The 26,860-nt window shown below is 42.5% G+C and overlaps 4 protein-coding genes across 6 annotated transcripts; 1 reads left to right on the top strand and 3 right to left on the bottom strand.

Moving 5' to 3' along the window:
- Nucleotides 1-893: 893 nt before the first annotated feature.
- On the bottom strand, nucleotides 894-4,925 carry sf3b4 (splicing factor 3b, subunit 4). Its single transcript, XM_054764087.1, has 6 exons — nucleotides 4,842-4,925; nucleotides 2,801-2,929; nucleotides 2,193-2,735; nucleotides 1,978-2,130; nucleotides 1,743-1,904; nucleotides 894-1,665 (listed from the first exon to the last, which is right to left on the bottom strand). Exons 1-6 carry the CDS (start codon nucleotides 4,873-4,875, stop codon nucleotides 1,493-1,495), a joined length of 1,194 nt encoding a protein of 397 aa, XP_054620062.1. The 5' UTR covers nucleotides 4,876-4,925; the 3' UTR covers nucleotides 894-1,492.
- Nucleotides 4,926-5,347: 422 nt separating this feature from the next.
- lix1l (limb and CNS expressed 1 like) lies at nucleotides 5,348-15,716 on the bottom strand. 2 transcript variants are annotated; one of them, XM_054763360.1, is made up of 7 exons: nucleotides 15,581-15,716; nucleotides 11,951-12,369; nucleotides 10,051-10,214; nucleotides 9,814-9,954; nucleotides 8,863-8,958; nucleotides 7,557-7,634; nucleotides 5,348-6,987 (listed from the first exon to the last, which is right to left on the bottom strand). In XM_054763360.1, the coding sequence occupies exons 2-7, from the start codon at nucleotides 12,300-12,302 to the stop codon at nucleotides 6,736-6,738; spliced, it is 1,083 nt and encodes a 360-aa protein (XP_054619335.1). In that variant the 5' UTR covers nucleotides 12,303-12,369; nucleotides 15,581-15,716; the 3' UTR covers nucleotides 5,348-6,735. The 2 variants fall into 2 exon arrangements, with proteins under 2 accessions (XP_054619335.1, XP_054619334.1); XM_054763359.1 differs by lacking the exon at nucleotides 15,581-15,716 and having other exon boundaries at nucleotides 11,951-12,634.
- LOC129172992 (type-4 ice-structuring protein LS-12-like) lies at nucleotides 14,953-17,046 on the top strand. The gene is made up of 4 exons (XM_054763364.1): nucleotides 14,953-15,030; nucleotides 15,454-15,522; nucleotides 15,615-15,741; nucleotides 16,698-17,046. Exons 2-4 carry the CDS (start codon nucleotides 15,474-15,476, stop codon nucleotides 16,909-16,911), a joined length of 390 nt encoding a protein of 129 aa, XP_054619339.1. The 5' UTR covers nucleotides 14,953-15,030; nucleotides 15,454-15,473; the 3' UTR covers nucleotides 16,912-17,046.
- Nucleotides 17,047-17,334: 288 nt separating this feature from the next.
- On the bottom strand, nucleotides 17,335-26,530 carry pabpc1b (poly A binding protein, cytoplasmic 1 b). Of its 2 annotated transcripts, XM_054763357.1 has the most exons (14): nucleotides 26,365-26,530; nucleotides 25,779-25,972; nucleotides 25,590-25,705; nucleotides 23,646-23,785; nucleotides 23,475-23,569; nucleotides 23,269-23,406; nucleotides 20,080-20,175; nucleotides 19,669-20,020; nucleotides 19,214-19,324; nucleotides 18,999-19,138; nucleotides 18,850-18,934; nucleotides 17,738-17,868; nucleotides 17,574-17,649; nucleotides 17,335-17,483 (listed from the first exon to the last, which is right to left on the bottom strand). In XM_054763357.1, exons 1-13 carry the CDS (start codon nucleotides 26,528-26,530, stop codon nucleotides 17,584-17,586), a joined length of 1,830 nt encoding a protein of 609 aa, XP_054619332.1. In that variant the 3' UTR covers nucleotides 17,335-17,483; nucleotides 17,574-17,583. The 2 variants fall into 2 exon arrangements, with proteins under 2 accessions (XP_054619332.1, XP_054619333.1); XM_054763358.1 differs by lacking the exon at nucleotides 19,214-19,324.
- Nucleotides 26,531-26,860: the final 330 nt, after the last annotated feature.

The following is a 26,860-nucleotide window of genomic DNA, read 5'->3' on the forward strand; positions in this document are numbered from 1 at the left end:
CACAATCCTGAGTGAACAAGAAAGGCACCGTCGTAGACAACCACAACGTACCCACAAGGCATCCGCTGTACGCTTATGTGCGGAAAAAAAGTCCTAACATTATCAATATTGAAGAAAGATTTTGACAGCATGCTGGCAAAGTTAACCAAATAAAAGCAGCAACGAACCACAGCCATTAGGAATGATTTTGTCATGATGGATGGCTTAAGCATGGTTCAATCCACAGCTCATTTCCAAAAGACATACAGCACCAGTCAAAAGTTTGGACACATTCTCCTGTTATTGAATGTAAAAGTGTCTCCAAGCTTTTGGCTGGGAGGGCAGCCCATCCTCACGATGCCACACACTGTATGATGGTGTTGACATGAAGCTGTATGTGATCATTTTAGGCTGGAAATAGCAACGTCGAATCACATTATGATTAGGTTTAGTTCGTGCGAACATGCCAAATGTTGGCTAAAAGTAAAAAAACAAAAGAAAAACAGAAGTTACTTCGGCAGTTATTTAGACACTAAGCCAGCTGGCCTATTAGGCAACATACTGTAGGTGGGTGCTAAGGATGCTGTGGCCTCCAAGGGGTGCCGAATAAATGGAGAAAAAAAGTCCCCAATACACATGCGTACCAAACCGTGACCGTTTCATATTTATTTTATGAACTGAAACACTGAAAGCTCAGTGTATCTGTGATCAACTACTCTGGCTTAGGTTGCATTGTCAAGCACAGAGCCACTGAGCTGCGCGCCCCCCCCCCCCCCCCCCCACATTCATACCATGCTGAAAATGTTGAATGAGAAAAATGTTGGCAATTCCAATACAATTCTATTTTAAAAAGGCAAGGTCATTTATGAGTTTTGAAATCTTATATTTGTATATACGGTAGTTATTGCAGTGTCAACAGTGTGGTTGTTTAATGTTGATTGCTGTATTTATATTTATTATCGTATTTACAGGATGTTTTACTTTGTGTTAAGCGTATTTCTAATATAGTTCAGACTTTTTTTGTATTTATTTGTAATTTGTCAACCATGTAAACTGGATGACACGTCGTCTTACAAATGAAAGGCAACAGTAAAAGCGAAGCCATTCAATTTCTTCTGCAAGCTATGTAAATCACTGATGGAGGGGGGCACCACGTTGGGTATAGGGCTGGCTCTGAGCTGCGATACACATTTAAGCCCAAAAAAAAGCATTCTGACCATTATAAAGAAATATTATAGAGTATATACACACCGACATATGTATATAAAATGTATACTTAAAATAGAAACTTTCTATGAAGGAAATGAAAACTGCTGACCTGCTTGTGTTGTAGCAAACAATCCGCCGTGTGTACTAAAGGTTTTATTGATCAGCGGTCTTTCATCTGTACAGTGACCCCAAAAAGTACAAACCCATCATTAAAATAAGTACGCTTACAAACTTGTTTTGACATTTAAAAAAGAAAAAAAGAAAAACATCAAGGGTGCAGGAATTTTTTGGAATATGTTTGGATTTAAGGTGGCATGGGTGCCCTTAAGGGAACCCGGGGCGGGGCACTGGGCGGCCTCGGCGGCATGGGGGGAGCTCTCTGGAAGCCAAAGGGAGGAGGGCGAGGGGGAGCGGCGCCGTAGCCTGGCGGGGGCATAGGAGGAGGGGGTCCTCTCATGCCAGGAGGTACGGGGTGACCTAAAGGTGGCAGATAGAAATGATGTAAAACATATAAAGAAAACGCTTATGGCAGCCAAGAGGGAGGGGTTGCGTACCCATGGGTGGTCCGTAGGGGGCCCGGTGTGGCATGCCCATGGGTGGCGGTGGGGGCATGCCGGGAGGTGGCGGTGCACGGGCTTGAGTTGAGCCTGGAGGCGCTGGAGGTGGTGGCACCATGCCAGGAGGCGCTGGAGGGGGCATGGGCATTTGAGGCATACCTGAAGGACACCCCAAGGGTTAAATGCATATACATCACCATGGCAACGCACGTACAACAAAACAAACATCTACCTGCGTGCATGGAGGCAGGAGGGAAAGGTGGGGGTCCAGGTGGGTGTCCACCTTGTGGGCCTCCGTGTGCGGCATGCATAGCCATATTGGGAGGCATGGAAGGCATCGATCCTGGAGGCGGCATGGGGGGAAACGCTCCGGGAGGGGGCATCCCTGCACGAAAAGAAGCTGTTGTCATTACTACACGGCTAAACGTAAATGCACACGACTCCTACCTGGCATGGGCATCCCGGGTCCCATCGAGGTCAGAACTGGCGGTGGTATGGCCTGCGGCGGCGGCGCATCAGCAAACAGCTGATGCGGCCTGTCTGCCTGTGAGAGCGGGTTCTGGGCGGCGAGGAGTCGCTCGGCGGCCGAGCCGTGGCGCTCTCCTTTGGAGTCCTTCTTGAAGGCGTAGGACACGGTGATGGGCCTGTTGCACAGGTACTGACCGTTCATGGCCTCGATGGCGGCGTCCGACGCGTCAAAGCTGGCAAAGTTGATGAAGGCGTATCCCTTGGAGTTGCCCGTGTCGGGGTCGCGCATAATCTTGGGCGTCTGCAGGATGACGCCGAAAGCGCTGAACGTGTCGTAGAGGAGCTTCTCGTCGATCTCTGGGTCCAGGTTGCCGATGAAAATGTTGGCACCCACGTCCAGGTTTTTATTGTGTGCCGACGCCTTATTGACGCGGATGGGTTTACCGTAGAGCTTGATCATATTCATGATTTTGATGGCGTAGTCCGCATCTTCTTCACTAAGAAACTCCACAAATCCATATCCTGCAACGCAGCCACAAACCTTGTTATTGTCCACCAATGCCATCTCAGAAGTATTTCTTGATTACCTTGATGTTGTCCTGTCACCCTGTCCTTGGGCATGTGCGTGTTGACAACAGGACCAGCCTGCAAAAAAAGCTCCCACAGTAACGGCTCTGACACCTTCTCATCCAGGCCACCCACATACACCGTGGCATCTGCATAAATAAAACACACACATACAAAAGGTCAACCTTTTGGAGCCTACAGAACGCCTCGTTTTGGAGTGTGCTCCAGATCTCCTCGTGATCCAATGTTACTGCCATGTGCCGATGTATAAAAAAAAGCAAAAAAAAAAAATCTAATGAAAACGCAGTACAAAACACACAAAATCAATACCAACTCGCCACCAGTGTGAGCCTGGAGCTTGTTCTCCAGAGAGAAGTTGTAATAATAGCACGATTTTAACACCTATTTTGCCAAGTCTTATTTTGGCAGTGGTCAGTGCCACTAAAACACAAGTCATTGCATGGGAACGGCAACAACGTCTGCAATGCCATTGTGGAAAGTTGGGCATAGTTTCTTCTAACTTGAATCCACAAATGATGGAACAACAAACGTCTCCTGGAACATAAAACAAAGGATTTGGCACATTAAAATGCCTGGAAACCACCACAAAAATATATTTTAACTAGTTTGGGTTGAAGTTTGCATCACTGACATTGACCTGGGAAGTTCTTACAGGAAGAGAAAACGTTTTGGTGATGCGTCTGTCCCGAACGAATCGGCTATTAATGATGCTCACGTCAGTGGGAACCAAGCGGGAGGCAATTGTTTTTTTTTCTGTTGAAGGCGAATGTCATTGTATGTATGTATGTATGTATGTATGTACGTATGTATGTATGTATGTACTTTATTTATCCCACAGCGGGGAAATTTACTTGTTACAGCAGCAAGCAAGCAAGATACGCAAGTAAAGAGTACAGTGTCAAGTGACAATGTGTACATTGGTCAAGATGTGTGGCGGCTGGTCTCGGTGTCCACACTAACCCGACGGGGGAGGAGTGGAATTAAACACACACAGCACAACAAAGCAGCACACCAACAGGAGGGAGGGAGACGGAGGTTGCGGAGACACATGCAGTAGAAAGGGTAAGGAAAAAACCCAAGTGACAGAAAAGGGAGTTTCTGGATGCCAATCTTAAGTAAACAACACAATTGTGACCTGGATGCTGCTTTTTGTTTTGCACATTTTACTTTATGATTTGTTGATGTGTTGAGTGTAAATAGTCAGAAATTTGCATGCAGAGACTTGACCTTGTCTATTGAGATGGGTCTTGTAGTTTATAATATATTGTTATGATACTTTTGTAGCTGTTCATTGAGGATTTAAATAAATCCATTAAAATGATACACATTTGATATCATGTATTTTTTTACATCAGTAATTCACTTTACACAATATACATAATTTGGTCATAAATTAATTTAAGACAACAAAAATCTGAGGCGCCACTTGGGAGCCCAAAGAGCCGGCTCGTTTGGTGAGCCGAGCCAGAAAAAACGGCTCTCTAAAAAGAGCCGGAATTTCCATCACAGAAGGTGTTTGTCTCTTCATATACCGACCGCACTGACTCAACTTTGGCCCAGAGGTGACGTCAAGGTAAAACCAACTAATTGTATATTATTGTTTCCAAAATGCATATATGTATACATGTAATTCGACGTTGGGGACCCTAAAGAAACAAGAGAATTGGCTCTCCTGCTTTGCCGTAGTTTGCTCACTTCATGTTAGCCTGCTAAGCTAACTGCATCCGGGAGCAAACTGCATGCATCTCGTTCCAATATAATAACAACAATAAAAACAACAAAAAGGCTAGCTCTAAATTAACACAGTAACACGTACACAACACGCAGCTAATAACTGTTATTTAGACACTATTATTTATATCGTTTTCGATGGAAGAATTAGCGGCGAGCAGCTAAGCTAAAGACCGCAGCATGTGTCAGCTAGCGACCAAATATTAGCGAAGCAGGCAACTAAAGGAGGCCAACAAAGTGTCCGAACGGAAGTGAAAGCCACAAACACTGATGTAAATAGCAGACAAATGTACTGAACTACTGCATTACCTTGGTTTCTTTCCGAAATCGGCCCCGCTGCCATGTTGAATGAACAACGGGGGATGCCGCTTGGAATGAAGCCCCGCCTCTTCCTGTTTCGACAGCGGAAGTAGAAATCTGCTTTAAAAAAACAAAGTACAGTATTTTGATTTTATCCACAAACCTCCTAAATCCACATTATTTCCAACCATATACTCACATCTTTACTGTAATGATTATTCTAACAATCTACCTCTAGAGTAGCTGGTCAATTAACAGGGAATACATTCACTAACTTTTATACCTTCTTCCTTCCTTTGGTTTTACACTTTAAACATGCTAATTTAATGTTTTTGCCTGCAATTTACCTTATGTTCTGATGGCCGTACTGTGATATTTGCCACATTTTTTGTTTCATTTCTACATTTAATAAAACATATTAAACATATACACTGTATTATAATCCAACCCAGGTTTAGTTGAGTTTCTCAACTCTTGTACTTCAATGAAACACAGAGCTCAAATGTGTAAACGTGTATCATCGTGTACTTTATTATATAAATCTACTAAATGTATAAACAAGACATGGAATACAAAACACTCATAGAAAATACACACAATGATGACCTGGATAAGTCCTTTACAAAAACAAAAATACCGTTTCAGTACAGACAACTTAATAGCGATATGCACCCAAGGCAAAATATATGTTTTAATAAACTAACTTCTTAAAAGCCCTCAATATATGGATCACACATAAATGTCTTTGTCAGAAAGATGGCTTATGTTTAAAAAGAAATCTAACACTGACATCCAATAGTAAAGTGATGTGAATGACAAGGCAAGGCGGGGATATAAACAGAGCTGCCAAATTGAGGTTAAAGTGAGCATTTTATCACATGAATGCTCTATTGTTCACGGCGCTATTTGAACATGGAAGCTCTTTGCTATGGTGACCAAATGACTTGCAGGCATAGTTCTGCTGCTACAAAACTAACAGAGTAGGATTTCAACTCTGAATGATAGCAAGGGTTTTTATGAAAGGAAATGGAAAAAAGGGGACGGAGGTTTAAGTGTACTTGAGCAAGTACGCCTGCTACCATGTTTGTAAAGGCACCGTAACAACCATTATATAAGGATCTAGCTTTTATTTGTGCTTATCTTATTTTATATGCAACTCTGCAGTCATTCTTTGCAGCTGTAATCCAACTTTGAGTACTCCTGCTGTTTAAGCAGCATCACTCGTGCACACATCTGCTAGTCACCTCCCTTAGATAAGACGGAAACAAAACAAAATACAGTTTAAGTCGGAATGTCAGATTTCGAGCATTAAAGAATTTGCCTATGCTACAGTGGCACTGCAAAAACATTCAAATCAATTGTTGTGTGTTGTGTTGACTTAAGTGACTTGCATGTGACGCAGTTGCTCAATACAAACAAACCACATTCAAATAAAAACCTTCAGACAGTCAATAGTCTAAATTGCTGGAACAACATGTTTGTAGGTCCTTCAGTGAAAATGTACATTCTGATGCCAACACACCCACACTCACTGCTTGTTACACCTGAGCTGCTTTGCTTAAAAATGATCACTGTAACACGCATTTTGATGCACGATCCTGCTCATTCCTCTTCTATGTGTTCTGCGGTGATAATAAAAGGCTCTGTGTACTTTAAAATATGCAAAACTTAAGTATTAATCAAAGAAATGAGTGCTAAATGGTGTGTTTTGATGGCCTCACACATTCACTGACGAAAGGCAGCTCCGAGGCAGACAAAACATGTAAACTCCAGCCAGCTGGTACGCCAATTTGACAAGAAAAAACACAGATTTTGTAACGGCGAGGCACCAAAAATGTAACAAGCGATCAATTGCGGCTTGTTTCATGGCTGGTTTCATGTGTTGTTACCCCGCCCCGAGGATTTAGTGCGCGGGCAGCGTGGCGGCGTTGGCGGCGTTGAGCTGGCCCACGGCTAACATCAGGATGTCCTTCTTCTCCTTGTAGAAGCGCAGCTCCCGCCCGGCCAGCCTGGCCTCCTCCAGCTCGCGCTCAGTCGACGCCAGCTCCTGGGCGATGGTGCTGGCCACGCTCTGCTCCCGGTTCACCCAGTCGGCCGCCATCTGGGTGCGCATGTCGTCGTCCAGCGCCCGGTGGGAGTAGTGAGCCAGCACTTCCTGCAAGACAAGAGAAAGAAACACGTGTTCGTGATGGTTTTGTGTGTTTTCCGTGTGACTAATATTAATAAAAAGCACAGGTATAAAGCAGAAATATACAGTATATATATATATATAATATAAATTACACAAATATACCATTGTTATAAAAATACCTCACTGACAGTGAATTGAGCATTATTTTGAAAAAGGTTTTAATTTATTAATGTGTAAATTGATCATTTTAAATTCATTACAATTATTTTTTTAAGATATTAAATATAATGTCAGATTTTTTATTTATAACAAATGTAATATTGTTGAAATAAAATGATTTGAAAGCAGCTTTGTGCAGGTGTACCGAATGTTGTGGCCTGTCAGCGTACATTTTCACGCATTTCCCAGCGTGATTTTCCCAAACTAAGCTATCTTGAAGGGGAACGTCATGTGAGAGGAGATGTATCGTGTGTGTGTGTGTGTGTGTGTGTGTGTGTGGGAGGGAAAAATCCCTCAAACCACAAAGCACGACGCTACAGCGTGACGATTGAAACCATGTGTCTTGTTACGGCGGTTTGGACGGGATACGCTACCTGACGGGAACACTGGCGTTCCCTCATGGCTTTCAGGCTTCCGTTCCAGTGGAGGAGCTGGAAAACGGTCATCAGCTCCTGAAATACACACACAGAGGAAGAGGGAGATTGTAGAGCTTTGCAGGCTAACTGCTGTCTTTTACAACACGCAAATGTGCGAGTGAATGCATCGTACACGCTAATTACATCTAATGTGGAGGACGCTAGCTTGTGTTGGTACAGGAAGCCGATGAAGAAGGTATGAAGGATCGTGTGCCACAGGTTCCATTTGTTCTCTTTGAGGAGCGCCCCCTTGCGTTAAAGCAATAAAATAACAAATAGAAAACAAAAATGATGCTATTGTATAAGTGCAGGGCTCACATTTTGCATGGAAGTTCAATAAAAAGTATACATAACAAAAAAAACACATTAAATGGGCTTCAAGTTGAAAGATAAAAGATTTATGAAAATTCTATTTGATATTCTAATATTTTCTATTTTTAATAATTTATTCCTATTTCATTTACTTGTTTTATTTATTTTATATTTGTACTTTTATTTTTTCCTTAACACTGCACGGACATGCTATATTTTTCTTTTATATTGGTATTTAACACCCTTTCCTTCATCCATATCTACCATTTACTCTTTTTTTCAAAAATATTTAGCACCTTTCTTCATTTTTCTTTGTTATACAGTTTTTAAAACGTTTCTTTACTCATATGAGCTTAGTAGTATGTTTAGATTCATTTTATAATGTATGGTATTGTGCTGTACTTTATTTAATGTTATTTCATCTCATTTCATTTCACTTGCAGCTTTTCATTCTTCTTTCATTTATTCCATCACTGCATAAGCTGTGTACACAATTTCTATTTTCTCTTCAATTAGAAAATGATGACACTTAAAACACGGGAAGTGAAGAAAATTTCAATGACAAAATGTAAGCAGACAAAATATGCTAAGTGTCAACATGAAAAAAACACCCAAGTAGTGCTAGTAGGGCTTAATTTAAAAAAAAAAAAAAAAAAAGATCATTAGCTATGCAGCAAGGAGCCTTGACTCGTGTGGGCGGCCTTGCTCCCCCCTCCCTAACCCATTTAAGAGTCTCTGTTGGTCACGGCTAGGGTAATTTACGTGTATGTGAATGGACCGACTTGTTTTAGCTCTCTTCTGCGTTTGCCAGAAATGCTACGGTGTCCCAAAAGGGCCGAAAAGACTCAATGCTGGGCTTGTGGAGCAACCCTGAGAGCAACGACAGGCACTGGCAAGCCACTTCCTGTACATGAATGACAACACATGCACGTTTTTGTTTGTTCCTACTCACCTGAAACTCCAGCATGGATTTGCCTTTGTTGGATTCCAACATGAAACGGAACGCTCCGATTCCCGTGTTGGGATTGTCGGCCTCCTCTCTGTTTCCCTGTGAGAGGACGCGCTGTTAGTGCTACGGCATTGCTACATATGATATAATGTGTCACAAACGTCTGTGCCCTTCATACAGCCTGTAAAAGCTGACTAATTCTGATATAGTGTGAATGGCACCATCAGCCTGGCAATTTTCTGGCATTGGAGTTAGCATCAGAGCTGTAACAGAGGCAGGACCACCCCTGTGTGAAGGAAATAGTGACTAAGCTGGGACTTGGGACTTACAGTACATTTATCAAAAATAGACATTTACAGGCGTGACCATTATATGCGGGGATGGACCGTACCCTTTCACACATCCCGCCCCTGATACTACCTTTGAAAGTGGCAAATTTTGGGTTCAAAGTCGCATGTCAGTGCTTTTCCACACTGATCTACGACACGGGGAAAAGGCGCAAAAATTTCCAACTTTAACATGCCACTGTGTGAAAGGAGCTTCTGTGGAAAAGAGGCTTAGGACTGAGGCCTGGGACATGACTATGACCACACCCTGGAACTGATCCCATGTCAGCAGCTACAAATACACGACACGGCGGGGCCATTAGCCGAATCACAGCGAAACTTGGCACACGGCTTTACGGGACAGACACACACGTGTAAAATTTGAGCAAGGTTGGTTGAAAAATGCGGCAACCGTCAACCAAGACGTCTACCTTCGCAACTAACTGTCCGTAAGTCATTGACTATTTGTCCAATGACGATAAAACATTGAGCATATCTGTCTGTACGACATGTACCACAAGCATTTGGACCACAACCCGTAGGGGGCGCCGCCAAAAAAAAAAGCCAATGGTGAATCCCACGTGGTGCTACTGAGCCTGCAGTGTGACATCTTGGCCCGATTACTCACGTTGAAGGACGCCAAAGCCTCGCTGACGCTTTTCTCGATGAAGTCGTCCGTGATGCGTCGGGATGGGTGTTCGTTAAAAACAGAGTTCATGAGGGCGATCTTGGCTGCGCTGCGTCTGGCCTCAGCCTTGGTGGGACAGAACTGTTTAAAAAAAAGGGAGGGGGGGGTGTAGTTGTAATTTATGCGTGTTGCTTATGAAACATGGAGCCGAGTTGAGGAGAAGTGCAGATGTCGTACTTGGAAGCTTCCGAAGCAGCTGCCTCCCGGGAGGCTCACGTAGCAGACGTACGGGGGGCTGTTGGACGGCACCATTTCGTAAACAACCAGCGCTCCGTTGCGTAGGTCGGCTCCCCGGCTCAGCTTCATCTGCCAGAACTCCTGCAGGGCCTCCACCACGTTGACTGCAGGAAGACGAGAGAAGCTTCATGGAGGGTGGGGCATGAACAGGTACAGTACATCTCCGCGTTTAAAAATGTGATAAAGGCAGCAAAAAAAAAAAAAAAAGAAGCCAAGAAGTCTTTTTGGACAGGTCCAGTGAGGAGGACCAACGTGTGGGCGGCTCGTTTCTGGCGTTATCATCTAGAACTTGGCTGAGGAACATTTGTGTACTCACACAGTAAATCATGACGCAGCCACCTTCTTTATTGACTTGGCCTCAGGATGGTCAGACCACCACATCCCACCTCTTCAGGTTATTAAGGACTTGAAAGTACAACTGTGGAGTTCTTTTTGGACAGTTCATTAGGTACACCAGCACGCTATTTTTGTGGCACATCAGCTGACATTGGAATGAAAGCTGTTTCTAATGTTTTGGTGCTTAAAATAGACCAAAATATGCAGTAAAATGACACCAGTGCAAACTACATAACACATCACATCATAATGAACATATTGTTCTCATAAAGCAAAACAAACCATTCATATCTTTGTGGAGGCACTGTGTAGTCCTTGTAAACACGGGCAATAAGTGCACAAATCATCTTTAGCTTTAATATCACTGCAACTTCAAAAACTGTGCACCACTAAATAAGCCAAACTATCTTAAAAACTCACTGGTTTAACTATTAGCAACACCTGCACACTGTAATGTGACAGAATACACAAAATGCATCCACAAATCTATCATTGCAAAGATAATAATGCCCTATTTTGATGGAATTGGACAATATTTGTGTTATTGTGGCTGTAGTGTGCAGCGGGGTAGAGATGCACTGCATATTTTGGTCTATTTTGACCTAATTTTGCTGCACAGGAGGGGCAAAATCAGTTCAACACCCTTGCAAAGCAAAAATAATAATGAAGATATTGTTGAATTAAATCAAAACAGAGTGTTATTATCTTTATCAAAGCACAGCGTACTCATTTTAAACACAAATAATGTCATTTCTACATATTACGCTATATTTTCATATTAATGTACCTTAAAAACCATGTAGCAAAATATACAAAAAGGCCTGAAAACTTTAGGTACGCCTACACTCCAATGCACAAGATGTTGCCAAAATTCTGCCTTTACGAATAAAATAATGCAGTTTTGATGTCATTTCACAATACACGTACATGCAGTGCAGTGGTGCACAACTGCAGTGCATATTTATGTCAAATTTAACCTAATTTGCCTACACGGACAATAATAATGTACATATTAAATGAAATGAAGATGACAGGGACATTCAGTACGTTTGCAAATGTTCCATGTCTTTTTTACCACCTACGTATTAGATACCTACATATTTATCTTATTGTATCTTGTATTATGTCTATTTTTACATGCTGCAAGGGTTGCACCCCAACTTCACTGAACAATTTATGCGGTGACAATAAAGTTATGTTCTTTTATGTCCTGTGTGAAAGCTTATTTCAATGAAATGTCCCGCTTATCGATCTTTAATGTAATCCCTGCTTTGGCTTTAGTACTTAATCCTATAATGAATTGGACTGAAACAAATGTTACACTAAGGACAGGGAACTATGCTGTAATTTGACTTTTAACTTAATAAGGACATAAATGAGCATAATTTGAAGCATTGCGTGAAGGAATGTAGCTAATGTTTATGCTCCATTTCCAAACAACAAATGGCGCCGCTAAAACGGTCCTAAAATGTGTAGAAAGAGTTGATGAATAAAAGGTTGTTACCTCTGCCGTAGCCCTGCGTGTGCTTGGCGAAGCTGCGGACCACAGCCTCCACTGCCTCCTTCAGCACCGCCGGGTTCCCCGGGTTGCAGTGGCCGGGGGCGGTGGGACCCAGGCCGGCTCCAACTCCGGCAACTCCTCCGTAGAGGCTGTGGAGCTGAAGCGGCGGTGGCGGTGGAGGAGGCCCCGAGGAGGCGACGAGGGAAGCCGCGGAGGGAAGCAGCGGCGGCGGCGGGATAGGCACCGTGACGCCTGGCCGCAGAGAGGAGGAGCGGAGGGTCCCCGTCGGCCCAGAACCGAATCCGATGCCCGGTTGGAGCCTCTGATTGCGGATGTTGAGGACGTGAGAGTCCATTGTCCACAGGCGACGTTGCAAGTCCGGGTCCGGTTGGGCTCAGGACCTAGCGAGCAGACGGTCGGTCCTGGATTAAGAAAAAACACAGACAGCCCTGAATTTACGACCACTTTGGTGGGTTTTGTCAGCCTGGACCAGAACTGTACTTGTCCGTTGTTCTGGTCTGCATCCTCCCTGGACTGCTAGCTGATGCCTTCAGGGACACTCGTAAAACAGGGTGCTTTCCAACAACAGTGCTTTTTTGCCTATTGAATTTCACTCAGATTTTAAAACGACACAACCAGATGATACAAAGCTTCTAATTGAAAATATATTTTGTATAACAACAAATACACGTAAAACCCAATGAGCTCCGTACGGCGAGTACTCACATGTCAGATTTTTACATTGAACCTGAAGGCAGCAGTGTAAAGTCAGAAATATTAGGCCAAAGAAATTTGAGCCTTCCCCTTGTGTTCCTTCCAGTCTGGCCCCTTACACACAGAAAAACTACAATGAGGCTTTACTTGTCATTAATTCCACACAAAAGGCCAGTTTGCTTCATAACTCATCAAGATAAAAGCTGCTCAACTCACAAGACTCAGACCACCAACTTTGTGATGGAGAAAGGAGAGGAAATGAAACCTGGAGTTAGGTTTTTTTCCCCTTTAGTCCCCCCCTCCTTTCTCATCTCTTGTATAAATCTTCCTTTTGTGGTCTGGGAAGAGGCCAGATGAGAAAAGATGGAACATTGTTTCTAAAAAGTTAATCCACATTGCAGTAAACAGTGAAATCACAAAAGGATGTGGCCTTATTATCACAACAGTGCTGTGTTAATAGCCACAACTATGCAGATTATTGCTTTCAGGGACTTTTTGTGTAATTGTTTTTCTACGCCGGTATTCAAAAGTATGAAATAAAACACTTTCACACAGTAGTGGTTTTGCAAAAAAAAAGGAAATGCTACAAGACAGCCCACAACCTCTGTAAATAAGCATGTGGCCCCCTATGCAAGGCCAATACAGTTGTTTAGTAACAACTCAACAGCATATTCATAAGTTTGGACATGCTTGCTCATGCTTTTGAATGCAAATATGTCTCCATACATTTGACCGGTAGTGTAAAGCTCCACAACAAACATGCTAATGAGGTGATGGGTGTATAATAACTTTTCTGCAGGTTACCATCCAGGCCAGTGGTGTACACATGCAGGACACAAAGAAGAAGAAAGAAAAAGGCTGCACATTCCCACAATTCCCACATCTGGCTTTGATCAAGGCTTCTAGGACACAAAAGGGAGGCCATTGTTGTTGTATGTATGAGCACACGTGGCCTCCTGATGTAGGAGATATGCATTTATATCATGAGCCGGAGCGGGGCCACGATGTGATTGAGAATGAATGACTTTACAGCGAGCCATAAAGATAGCTACAATAGGACACCTGGCTGCATGCAAAGCAAAGGTAGAAGGTGTGCGCCCACATCCTCTCGTCATCTGTCATAACAACGACACCTTTGTCACGTCAACACTGATTTCTAAGTGAGGGTACACTTGACCAAACCTATTTCTGCATTTTTGGTCCTACAAAAGGTGCAAAAAGTTATTTAGGGATCTCAAAAGTAGACTTCAGGGAGGCTCCTGGAATTTAAAATTAAGTTTAGAGAATATTACAAATTAAATGTCAATTTGTAGGATTAAAAATACAAATAATAACATAAAATATATACATTACTACACAAAATACTAAAACCCAAATTAAATATAATTAATTGGCAGAAATGAGCAGATATTAAGAAAAAATAATGAACATTAAATTAAGATTAATTGGTCATTTTAGAATACTTGTAATATAAAATACACATCTTAGCAATTAGTCAAATAAGTAAGAAATTATTTTTAAAAGAACGTATAACACACACACACACACACACAAAATAAAGAAAAATAAATTAAGAGCAGATTTAATTCTGAAATATTTTAAATAAAATTGTTTTTTTGTCTCTTTTGCTTGCGGCTGTTAAATCGTCTGTTTATTTAAATTTACTCATTATGTTTAAATTTCACCTTATAGGATAAAAAAACAATTAAAATAATCATAATAGACAATAAGCACCATATATTAAAAGCACATTTAATAATAAATTAAATGTACATTTGAGGAAAAAAATATATACAATATGTATAATAGAAATACAGTATCCTGTAATAATTTTTTATTTTACAGCACACACAACTCTTTAAGAACAAAACAAAAATTGAAACTATTTGAACATATTCACCAGTGAGCAGATGCTACAAGTACTACTGCTACTAATAATAATAACTATTCAGTAATAGGGGGGTTCATATAGCACTATAAAGGGATATTGAGTTTGTGCTTGTTCTAAACCAAAACGGCAATGGGGAAAGGATGTAATGTGTTTGGTTAGGAAGCCGAGGTGGAAGGACCAAAAGTTCTGTGTGTGAGGCCTCAGTGTCATCATTCACTTATTAGTCATCAAGTGTTTGGTTCAATCAACATGATAAGAAAACACACACAGGAGCAGTGACACACTTGGACTTTGATTCACTTTGGCCAAGTGGCACAGAGCAGCAAGGGTCACCACAACATCCAATCATGTTTGGGTTTTTTTATCTCGTCCAATCACAGTCACTTTTGGACCCGGCTGCCCCCCCACTGTGGGGCTATATAAAGTGTCTAACCCCTGCAGGGAGTCACCGTCCGCTCCACATTATCCTGCACTACAGGTAAGTGTCCTTCTGCAAAACTACTTTAAACCTTGAGGCACCTTCAGTGTACATTCTGCTCATGTGACCGTTTGCATTCTTAAAACGTTACTCAATTTGAAGGCTAACTGTATGAAACTTGTCCAGCATTTGTTACGTGCATGGAAAATAGGAGATTTGCATATATGCCTACATTCTTTACCCTCAGCACTCATTTGGTCCCACTGAGACTTGTTTGTTGATACTGCGTGTGTCCTGTGATTGGCTAGTGACCAGTGCAAGGTGTACCCCGGTGGCTAAAATCAGGGGGCTAAAAATAATAAAGAAAACAATACAAAATGTGTATCTACAAAACAATGTTGTATTTTTATATCATAAGAGACCATTTTGGGACCTGAGGGTAAAAAGTGTAATTTAAATTCCAACACCCTCTTCCTTCTTTAGGTCTTCCCCAGTCTGCAACCATGAAGTTCTCCATCATCGCCGCCTTTGTTGTATTTGCACTGGCTCAAGGTACTTTCTAACCTGCTCGAGGGATGTGTTTTATGTTATGCAATGCAAAAAGACTCACCCCAAGTGCTGTACTGGTGGCCCCGATCCCACAGGTAGCCTTGCACAGGATGCTACAGGCGAGCTCCAGAGGATCAGCCAGTATTTTGAGGAGATGAAGAACAAAATGACACAGCAGCTGACCGACTTCGTGCGCACCCACGACCTGAACAGCCAGGCTCAGTGAGTATATGAACATTGCGTGTTACAGTATTAAATTATCACTTGACTTGGTAATGCTTTAATGTGTTTAACATAGTGGTTTAAAACCACTATATATAAGTATTAGAAACTCAGTCATTAAAACCAGCAATTACTGAGTTTCTAATATTTTTGGTTACCTGGAACAAAAGGGTAAAATTGTGCAAACAACTCAAGTGTGCTGCAATGCAAACTACAGCCACTAGGGGTAGGCGTAACGCTGATAGTGGCAAACGGCGCACAGTACATTACGTAAAACTACATTAACTTTAAACATTTCCCACAATTTAAAACTAATCTAAAATTAAATAAAAGGTTAATATTCGGCCAACATAACAGTTTTCAATTTTCCAAAAACAAACATTCAATAATTTAAAAAGAATGTTTTTTGTCATACAATCTGTGTTATATGAATGTGTGTTTATATCTGCCTAGTCAAAGCTTAATCCCCATCCCTAACAGCAATTCTGTACAATTCAACTTTAAATTGTATTAAATGATACCTTGCAGCATCAAGGAACATTTAGCGTTACTATCTTTGCAAAGACAATTTTACACTGGTTGACAATATTCTGTACATTGTGTACAGTTTGGCTTTTTTCCAGATACCAATTTCTTTTTTTTGGTAATTTTTAAAAACACTAATGCCGATCCTGATGACCTTATTTGGAATTTTTCTCCATGCCAATACCAGAGATACTTAGTTACTTCAATTGTAATGTGATTTAGTTTGTCATATCTTGGTTCCGACTTAAAGATAAACTGCACTTAATTACCTGCCTCTTTTTTTGTTTGTTTTTAGCTGTTTTGAAACCATCAGAACACACAGAAAAAACACGTGTGTTCATGTCTCACATAAGGATTGTGAATGATGGGCAAAATCCCAAAAAGCGTGCAGTGTTTTCCTTGCATACATACCCATCTCTTCCGTCCTGTAGGACCTTCCTGGAGGAGCAGAAGGCCCAGTTCGAGCCCCTGGTCGCCAAGATCCAGGAGCAGCTGCAGTCGATCGCCACCAGCGTTGAGGGGCAGGTCCAGCCCATGGCCGCCAACGTGCAGGCCCAGATCGAGCCCATGGTGCAGAGGTTCCAGGAGCAGATGGAGGCCATCGTCAAGCAGCTGACCGAGCAGGCCAAGGCCATCACCAACTAAGCAGCTCTCGCCGTCGTCTTTTCCTCCAACACGGACTGAGTTTTTTTGTGTTTGGACTTTGCCTGTTTGACATCTGGCTGAGAACAACTGGCCGAAAATGTGTTTCATCTTTGCGCCATTAAAAAAGTAGAAACATACCGTCTCACGTTTGTGTTTGTCCCACATGAGACTGACCACCAAACAAGCAAACACATTTGCAGAAACCTTTACTTCAGTAAACCTTTCACCAAAAAAAACACGTCTTTAAATGGCTCCAGCTGAAAATGCTTAAAGTAAAAAATATATACACAACAGCGGCTCATTTACATTTTGTCTAAAACCTCTTCATGTAAAAAAATATTGTACAGATATTTCAATTTTTTTAAATTTGATGTGATCACCTCCATGAGCCGTTGGGTTTCCATCAATATTTGATCAATATATTTTCATATTTTATGGTCATTTCACATGTATTGTTTGATACTTTATGGTCATTTTGATTGTATTCTATGTTTTATGGTGCGTTTACTTGTGTTATGATCTGATTCTTCTCTCCGTCAGTGCAGTTTACAACCCGAGGAGCCCGTCACACCCTGGAGAATGGATCATCACAAAATGTGCAAAGCAGAAAATAACATTTAACACCCCTGCTGTCAAAAGTCAACCAGACGGGGGTACCTTACCTTGGGTCCGTCAGTAAGTCTTCTGGGTAGACTCCTTGGCCTGATGGGCCTCGAGCACCGCCACGGCCTCGTCCACCTGATTTTCCATCCAACAAGATAAATCAAGTATTAGGGTTTTAGTGGGATGCTATAAAAGTTTCGGTGACAAATTTATTTTAATTGACCTTTGAGCGCAGAGACTCGGGGGACTCCAGCATGTGGAGCAGCTCGGAGTTGTCCATCTCCAGCAGCATGCCGGTGATCTTCCCCGCCAGGTCCTGACGCATGTTCTGTATGAGCGGGAACAAACACTCACCTGCAAGAAGAAGCAAGAGGGACTCCTTAAATACTGTATAGAACACGTTCATTTGGTAACACACTTGGGTTTGCACGCAGAGGTGGACAAAGCTGCCATCTTGTGGAGTTCATAAATTAAAAAAAACTACAGCAGGAGGTTGCCTACAGCCACAATATGTTTTTTACCCTGTGCTAATTAAGACACCACAGCAGTTATTTGCTTTAGTAGACTATGTACCCTGCAACTACTGCATAGAAGGCTCTAAATGGTGCAATTTTTATGTGATTACATCTCCTGATGAAGTTTTTTTTTGTTAGCAGGATCACAAAAAATACTTTGGTGCAGTTACGGGACTTTTTAAGGGTATTTGTGCATAATAGATGAATGATGGGTAGAACTGTACTGAAATCCACTGGAGGTCTGCCATGTTTGGTTACCTTATTGGGGTACAGTAAGTAAAATAAACACTCAGTCAAACTACAGCTGTCAAAACATTAAAAATAGTAATCAAATTAATCACAGTTTTCAAATTAATCAAACACGATCAATCACCATTTGCAACTACGTGTGGCCTTTTTACTGTACTTTATGAACAAAAAGATAAATGACAAGACAGGATTACATATTTGTATGTATATGGTTTCAGCTCCAAATGAACAGAACATTTAAATCAAGCTAAAAGATATCATCATCATATGTCTGAAAATGTGTTTACCTAACACTATTTATAACATTTAATGTTTTTGATGATAACACGTGTTATACATGTGTCTTATATATGGTGTTGGAATTGCACTGCTGTTGATGTGTTCAGGCCAGAATAAAGTTCTAAAAGAGCGTCAGACTCTGTGGGTGGATGCTTTTGTTCCTCCGCCTGCCGGCATAACAGAGAGGGGTGGCTTGACATGGTTCGCATGCGTTAATGACGTTAAAAAATGTCATGTAATAACTGCCGTTAACGCGCTATTTTGACAGCGCTAGTCAAAACGGACGTCTTACCCAGCATCTGCTTCTGCTCCAGTGGAGGTGCCGCAGCTAGCACGGACGCCGTCAGAGGCTTCTGTGCCTGAGTGTGAACGGCAGGCTGAAGGACAAGCAGAGACTTCACAAACATGGTCCAGCGGGGTTTTACAAGCGCCTTTCAATACCTGCTGCACAGGCGCAGCCGCCACCGCTTGTGGTTGAACATGTTGCATGCGATCCTGAGGACTGCGGACTGCTGTGGAGTACCTGTAATGAGGAAGACCATACAAAGGGGTGGCGGACCTCGGGCTGGGAGTCTGGGGTGCTGCAAGGACACGTAAGACATTCAGGACCAGGTTGTGTGCACTACAGTATAATCACTAATGAATGAAGGACCGACCAGCACGCTGGCGAGCCATGATACGGGGCACATGGGTGTGAGAACGCAGGCTGCTGAAGGCGGGGGGGCTTGGAGCGGCGGGGCGTATGGCACCAGGCAGGCTCTGGTAGTCTAGGCAAGCACACCATCAGCAATTCATAATATTGGCTGTTGCTCTGCCTAATTGACTGAATGTAATCAATTTCCATACAGAAGCTATTGAAATCTGGTGCATATCTGGATAAAGGTGTGGGCTGAGGGATTTATTCTGATTTGTGGTCACGCATCCAGCAGATAGAGCAGTAGTGAGGATTACAAAAATAAAGGTGTGCAATATACATTACCGCCATCTACAGGATAAGAAGTGCAACAGCATTACTGGCAATAACCTGGGTTCTATGTCAAAAATTCCGGATTCTCTGTTTTGCAGGATCTCTTTGTACAAGAGGCAACTGCTTTATCTGTGTGCAGCTTACCTGCGGTGGTCCAGCGTGGGCTCGGGCAAAGCTGGGCCATCTGGGCGGTGGCCGGGAAGTAAGCGGCACGGCTCTGCGCCTGCGGTAACGGTGCTAGGAAGAAGCCAGGGGGCACCGCTGCCTGGTAGGGGTTGATGACCTGGCTGGGCACGGCCTGCATGCTGGTTATGTGCCGCATGTACTGGTTGTACAGGTACGCCTGGCGCTCCTCCTTCCGCTGGGCCAGCGCCACGTAGAGAGGCTTGGTGGCCACGATGCGGCCGTACATTTCCACCACCGCCTTGTTGGCCTCCTCCGGGGAGGAGAAGCAGACAAAGCCAAAGCCTTTGCTGCGCCCGCCGTCCGTCATCACCTACAATAAACGCCATTAGTCAGCAATTCATTTCAGCAATGCGGTCGAGAGGGGGTTACCTTGGCGCTGGTTATGATACCAAAGGGTGCAAACTCTTTCCGCAGGCGCTCGTCGTCGATGCAATCGTCGAGGTTCTTCACGTATAAGTTGACACCCTGCAGGGCAAAATCATCTTCGTTAGTTACACAACCTGACAGGATGCAGTACAAGAGCTGGTTCAAAAACTAGGATTGGGGGGGGGACATTGACAGTTTTGATCTGATACCAAGTAAATACAAGGCCAGTATTGCCGAGACCGATACAGCCCTCTAGACATGAAATAACACCCCTGCAGTCACCTTTATACTCATATTACCCAATATAGTGGACAGGAATATATAGGTAGAAGGATGCTGAGTTTTGAACTGCCAGGCAGGAGGCCTAGAGGAAGACCAAAGAGGAGGTTTATGGATGTAGTGAAAGAGGACATGAAGGTAGTTGGTGTGAGAGAAGAGGATGCAGAAGACAGGGTTAGATGGAGGATTGATTCGCCAAAAAGCCGAAAGGAAAAGAAGAGAAGACCCAATATAGTGGACATAATAGAAAACAAGCCATTTCCGACAAAAATAAGACATCATTTAGACTCACACATGCTAGCATTGAGAGAGTTCCTTGTTTTTTTACTTTCCAATATGTACAGTACTTCCTGCAGTGGCTATCGTCTCATCAACGCAACGTAATGACCCTTAAGGGCATTCTTATTGCATTCATTCTACTGTGCTTGTGTGTCTTGCAATGTGTGTCTTCAAAAACTAGGATTGGGCGATACTTCCATTTTTGATCTGATACAGAGTAAATACAGGGCCAGTATTGCCGATATCGATACGGATACTGACACTTTTTACTTGAAATTTTTCAAGAAGCTTGAATGACTTAGTGATTTTCCCTCGAATATGTTGATCCTTTTAATCAGAATAAAACACAGGACCAATATTTTAGGCAAATATATACATTTTTATCAATAAATGTATTCCTGAACAATTTAACAATTCAGTAATCCCTCGTTTCTTGAGGTTAATTGGTTCCAGACCCGACCATGATAAGTGAAACTTCTGCAAAGTGGGATTTTTTATTTAGAAATGGAATATTTTCATAGTTAGAGCATAGAAAGCCTGTTCACAACCTTCTACATATGGTTTTTAACATTATTAGAGCCCTATAGACATGAAATAACAACCCTACAGTCACCTTTACACTCGTATTACCCAATGTAGTACACATAATAACGGAAAATAAGCCTTTTAAGACATAAATAAGACATAATATACTCACACGTCTTAGCACTGGTTAGGGGTGTCACAAGACACTCTGTTCATGAGACGAGACGATACACGAGATTGGGTCTATGAGGACGAGATGGGATTTTAACATTATTTTTAAGAAAAGTACAATTTAAAAAAATATTGAAAAAGAAATAACAATATGTTGCCATGTTACACTCTGCACCCGGTGTGTATGCTACCGCCCCACCTCCACCCACCCAGACTTAATGAATGAAAAACGAGATTTTTTAATGAAGACATTAACTTGTGAATGTATGCAAATCCTGGATGGAAGTGTGAAGTGAAGTGGGATGCTCTGTAGCAGTCTTACATTAATGATGCTCATCAGAGTTAACAGTTGCATGTATCTTTAATTCACTTTAAAACGCTGTGTAATAGTCTTATATTAGGTAATGGTGGGCATGTGGATTAACAGTTGCATCCATCTTTGTTTATCTCACAAAGATAATTTACACAACTTTAAAACGCTGTATAATATCTTACATCAGGGGTGCTCACACTTTTTTACCTTTAAAATGACAAAGTCCCAAAGATCTACCTACTATTATAAATATAGAAAGTATATACATTTACTATATTTATTTAAAAATATGAGTGGGTATTTGTGTAGTTTATACATGTACATCTGGAGTGCAAAAGACAATGCAGCCGAAGTCAAGGCAACATATTGAAAAAGTTTCACCAATGGGCACATTTTTAATTTCATCATGAAATAATAGTTTAAGACGCGAACTCTGTAGGAGAGTTCATGACGCGAAGCAAAGCCAGTAAACAATACACTTTTTATCTACGCAACTAGCCGCCATAGATAGCTTTAGTTATATAGACATCTTACCGCAGAGTTAGTTCATCCATAATCACAATCTTAAAGATAAGTTGCATCTTCGTGTGTAGCTTGAAACGCTACGGGGGAGCAAGCGCGACTCAGGAGGGGATCTTAATGTCAGCTGACTGATGTCATATGACAACTACAAAGTGACGTTTACGCGATTGACCCAAACAACCTTGGCGATCTATCGGATCGACGTAATGGCCACCCCTGTCTTAGATAATGGCGGACATGGGGATCAACGGTTACATGTGTCTTTGTTTATCTCTCAGAGGTGGAATTTACACGACGTTAAAGCGCTGTAATATGCTCTCTAAAAGAAAAACTAGAATGTTCTCCTTGATTCTCATGGGGCACTAAAGCGTAGTGTTTTACTGGTTTACAAAGTCACAGCTTAACATGGTGTAAAAAACAAACAAACAAATAATGCAGTTTCTGAAGCCGTTTCTCTCGTCTTCTCCTCTGCTGCGCCCGAGTGACCGCAACAGCCAGAGCTGCACCTCGCTGGTCTGTGTCTTTGTGTGTCAGGGGGCGGGGCCAGGTACTCGACCAGGGTGCAGCACGGAGACAACACAGGAAGGGAGCGACAGGAAGGGGGCGACAGAATCTCCGCGCGGCAAAAAAAAGCAAATATATCGGTCACATATGCACTGATGCTGATTAATCGTTGACACTTCATAATCGGCCCGATTAATCGGCGCCGGGCTCTAGTGGCCAGTGTAGAATACTATATATATTGAGTCGTCTAAATGCCTTATATTTGTATTTTTAGTTCATTTAGCAATGCGTGAAAATACGTAACATTTGCTTAAATAAATCTATTTTTGGACTAACAATAGGCTGCATTCAACCACAAAACAGCATGACTTATTCATAGATATCTTTTTGAAAACCGTGACAGATTGAAGCCGCAAAATTCAAAGCGGCGAGTGGCAAGGGATTACTTTATTGTCTATTTATTTATCCCCAAGAAGAACTAGGGCCCGTGTAGCCCAGCAGGGGTTTCCAAAGTGCGAGGCCCCACCAGAAGACTCCAGGAAAGGTGCAGCAGCTTGAGAAAGAATTTTGAATTTACGCGAGAAAAGAAATTAACGTACCTGGTAGCGGGAGATGCGATCTTGTTTAATTTGTTCAAACTTCCTCTTCAGCTCAGCCTGGCGCTCCACCTTCTTCTGGGCGCGGCTGACGTAGATTGTCCTGCCGTGCAGCTCCTTCCCGTTCATCTCATCCACCACCTGGGAGGCGGCAAACGCTGTGGTAATAACAATGCGTGGTCGTATCCATTTTTAACGCTCTTGCTCACCCTCTGCGCGTCCTCATGCCTCTCGAAGCTGACAAACCCGAACCCGCGACACAGTCCGTTCTCGTCCCTCATGACGCGGATGCTGGTGATGTTTCCTGGGTGACACACAAGAGATGGTGCTTAAGTGCATGGGGCCAAGAGCTGTCAGGCCTTGCAGAGGACCGAACTAACCATATCTACTGAAGATCCCCCTCAGCTTCCTGTCATCGATGTCTTCGCCAAAGTTTTTAATGTAAACGTTTGTAAACTCCTTGGCTCGGCTGGCCAGCTCGGCCTTGCGCTCTCTGCGGGATTTGAAGCGGCCCACGAATCTGTTGGATAGAAAAATATATCTATACACACACACACACACAGGTACATCACAATAACTTCCATCCATCCATTTTCTATGCCGCTTCTCCTCATTAGGGTCGAGGGGGAATGCTGGAGCCAATCCTAGCTGACTTCGGGTGACAGGCGGGGTACACCCTGGACTGGTCGCCAGCCAATGGCTGAGCACTTATAGACCAACACTCACATTCATACCTATGGACAATTTACAGTCGCCAATTAACCTCACCTGCATGTTTTTGGAATGTGGGAGGAATCCGGAGTACCCGGAGAAAACCCACACACACACGGGGAGAACATGCAAACTCCACACAGAAATGCCCAGGGGAGAATCAAACCCAGGTCTTCCCGATCTCAAGACTGTGACTGTGTGGCCAAAATGCTAACCACTAGACCACCGTGCAGATGCCAATAACTTTGAAATGTTGATTTATTTCAGTGGATTAATTAAAAGAAATTGACCTCTTATAGCCTATAGATTCACTACACAGTGAAATATTTAAAGAATGCATTTTTTTAAATAATTTTGATGATGGCCGCTTACAGCTAATAAAAACCCAAATCCGGGGCATGGGGAAACTATTGCTGGGCATCACTGCCAAACCTGGGAGCATTTCCGGCATCCTAGCTATATGCCGGATGTGTATATATATACACATATATATATATATATATATATATATATATACATACATATATATATATACATATATATATATACATATATATATATATACACACACACATATATATATATATACATATATATATATATACACACATACATATATATATATATACACACATACATACATATATATATATATATATATATATATATATATATATATATATATATATATATATATGTATAATATATATATGTATATATGTATATATATATATTTGATTTATTTATTTAGATTTAACTGTAGTTTGTGCACACCTGGAGGTAAGAAGGGCTCAAAGTTGCCTGTTGATTTGTCCTAATCAAATATCATGACATTACTACTATCGGGAGAAACAGATAATGGAGGGTGCCAAGTGGCGTGGCCTGGCAAGGTGTACTGTCCCGGGCACATGCTCCGAGCAGCCAGTGTGACACCACGGAGGTCTCTGGCAAACCTTTTGCGTCGTCGGCATTTCTGGTGGCTAATAAGGTTTTTTGTGTGCTTGTCCCGCCCCCTCATTGCGGGACATATGGGGCAATTTTTAATGTGATCAGATTTACCAGTATGATGTGAATTTTGCCTCATATCGGCCTGGTGCACCCCTAGTTTTTATATTTGTATTCCCCGTAGTAGTAGCAGTTGCCCTATATGTGTCTACTTACCTGTTACTTTAAGTGTTTTGTCTAGTGACTGCCTTCAGTGCTGGCTATCGGTTGTCCAGTTAAAGTGCCTCTGACCATCTCCCCAGGGTCTAAGGGCCGCACTTAAACTCAACTTTAGTGTCAAGAAGGGGGCCGCAAAATATGGTCCCATTTTGGGACACACTTCCTCATTATCCAATTAGGGTTTCAATCTTGAACCCCCTAATCTAAGTTCTTAATCTTTGCAAGACATTTTGCATGATTGTATGCTTTCTAACTGTGCGGGAGCAGTTTAGGGAAGGCCAGTCTCTGTCCCACCACATCTTTCCAGAAGAGTAGAAGCTGCAACCGGAGCACAGACTTCCATTTTTCCACCTCCTGCGGGCTTATAACTGTCACAATGCACAAGAGTGTTGTGTATTTATGGGCATATTTATCTGTGATGAGTATGAAAACAAAAGAAACCCGCTTACACTTTCCGGTCCTTGAGCAGTTTGCCGTTCATTTCCACAATGGCTCTCTCAGCTGCCTCCTGAGTCTCATAATGCACAAAACCGTAGCCCTTGGAGCCGTTCTCGTCACATGCCACCTTGGAGAAAGAAGGCGTACGCGTGTACACAACAAGCGACCGCATTTTTAACAATATGTACCTTGGGTTGTACCTTGCCGGACAGGATGTTGCCAAAAAATGAGAAAATGTCGTATAGGATGTTGTTGTTGATGGACTTGTCCAGGTTCTTGATGAAGATGTTGCCCACGCCGCTCTTCCTCAGCGAAGGGTCCCGCTGCCACCACATGATGCGCATGGGCTTCCCCATAATCAGGTCAAAGTTCATGGTGTCCAGTGCATGCTCAGCTGTAAAAAAAAATAAATAATAAATAAACATTTTTTGGAACACATGATAGCATATAAGTGATAAAAATATCCAAAGATCTATAATCATTAGACAAATGGTCATGGCATCAACTGTTAAATACGTGAAAACAGAACGACTTGGTACATGTCATTTCTTTTTTTTAATAAGTTGGCAAACATTTTGAAGGAACTTTTATCATGCCGTCATTAGAATTTTCGAGGGAAAAGTGAGTTTACTCCATTTTGGAACGAGGCTGTCACTCAACTTAACATAAAAAGCAAAGCTGCACGGCAAATGTGATCTCATTGAACTCAGGCTAGCATCAGTAACGCTTGAGGTTTAAATGATGAGACAATACGTTTTAATTGATCAATTGTTTGGGTGTCTTTACCGTCCGCAAGCTGCTGGAAGGTGACACAGGCGTAGCCCAGGGAGCGGCCGGTCACCATGTCCCGACACACTCGGATGGACAGGATGACCCCGATGTGGCTCAGCCTCTCATAGAGCATGGCCTCGGTCACATCCTGGTGCAGGTCGCCCACGTACAGCGCGGCCATGGACGGACGGATGCTACGTTTTGTGTTTGTTTTGTTTTTTAAATAAATACAAAAACCCACCCACCCACCCACATCAACACGGCAAAACTACAGTTGCGGTCGGTGGAGGTTGCGCAGGTTCCAAAACGAACCCCGGCGACGTTAAAAGTGGGTTGCCAATCAAATGTGCGTGGCGAGCGCCGTTAACTTGTTTGTTTTTTATGTGTGCCGCCCCTCCATCGTCACAATCGTCACATAAAAACTAATAAATACAAAATAAAAAAAAAAATAAAAACGACTGAACGTGAACGCATCGCCATGAATGGGCCCTCATTGGCGCTGTTTTACAAC

The sequence above is a fragment of the Dunckerocampus dactyliophorus genome, chromosome 20, assembly GCF_027744805.1.
Source record: "Dunckerocampus dactyliophorus isolate RoL2022-P2 chromosome 20, RoL_Ddac_1.1, whole genome shotgun sequence".
Taxonomy (NCBI): domain Eukaryota; kingdom Metazoa; phylum Chordata; class Actinopteri; order Syngnathiformes; family Syngnathidae; genus Dunckerocampus; species Dunckerocampus dactyliophorus.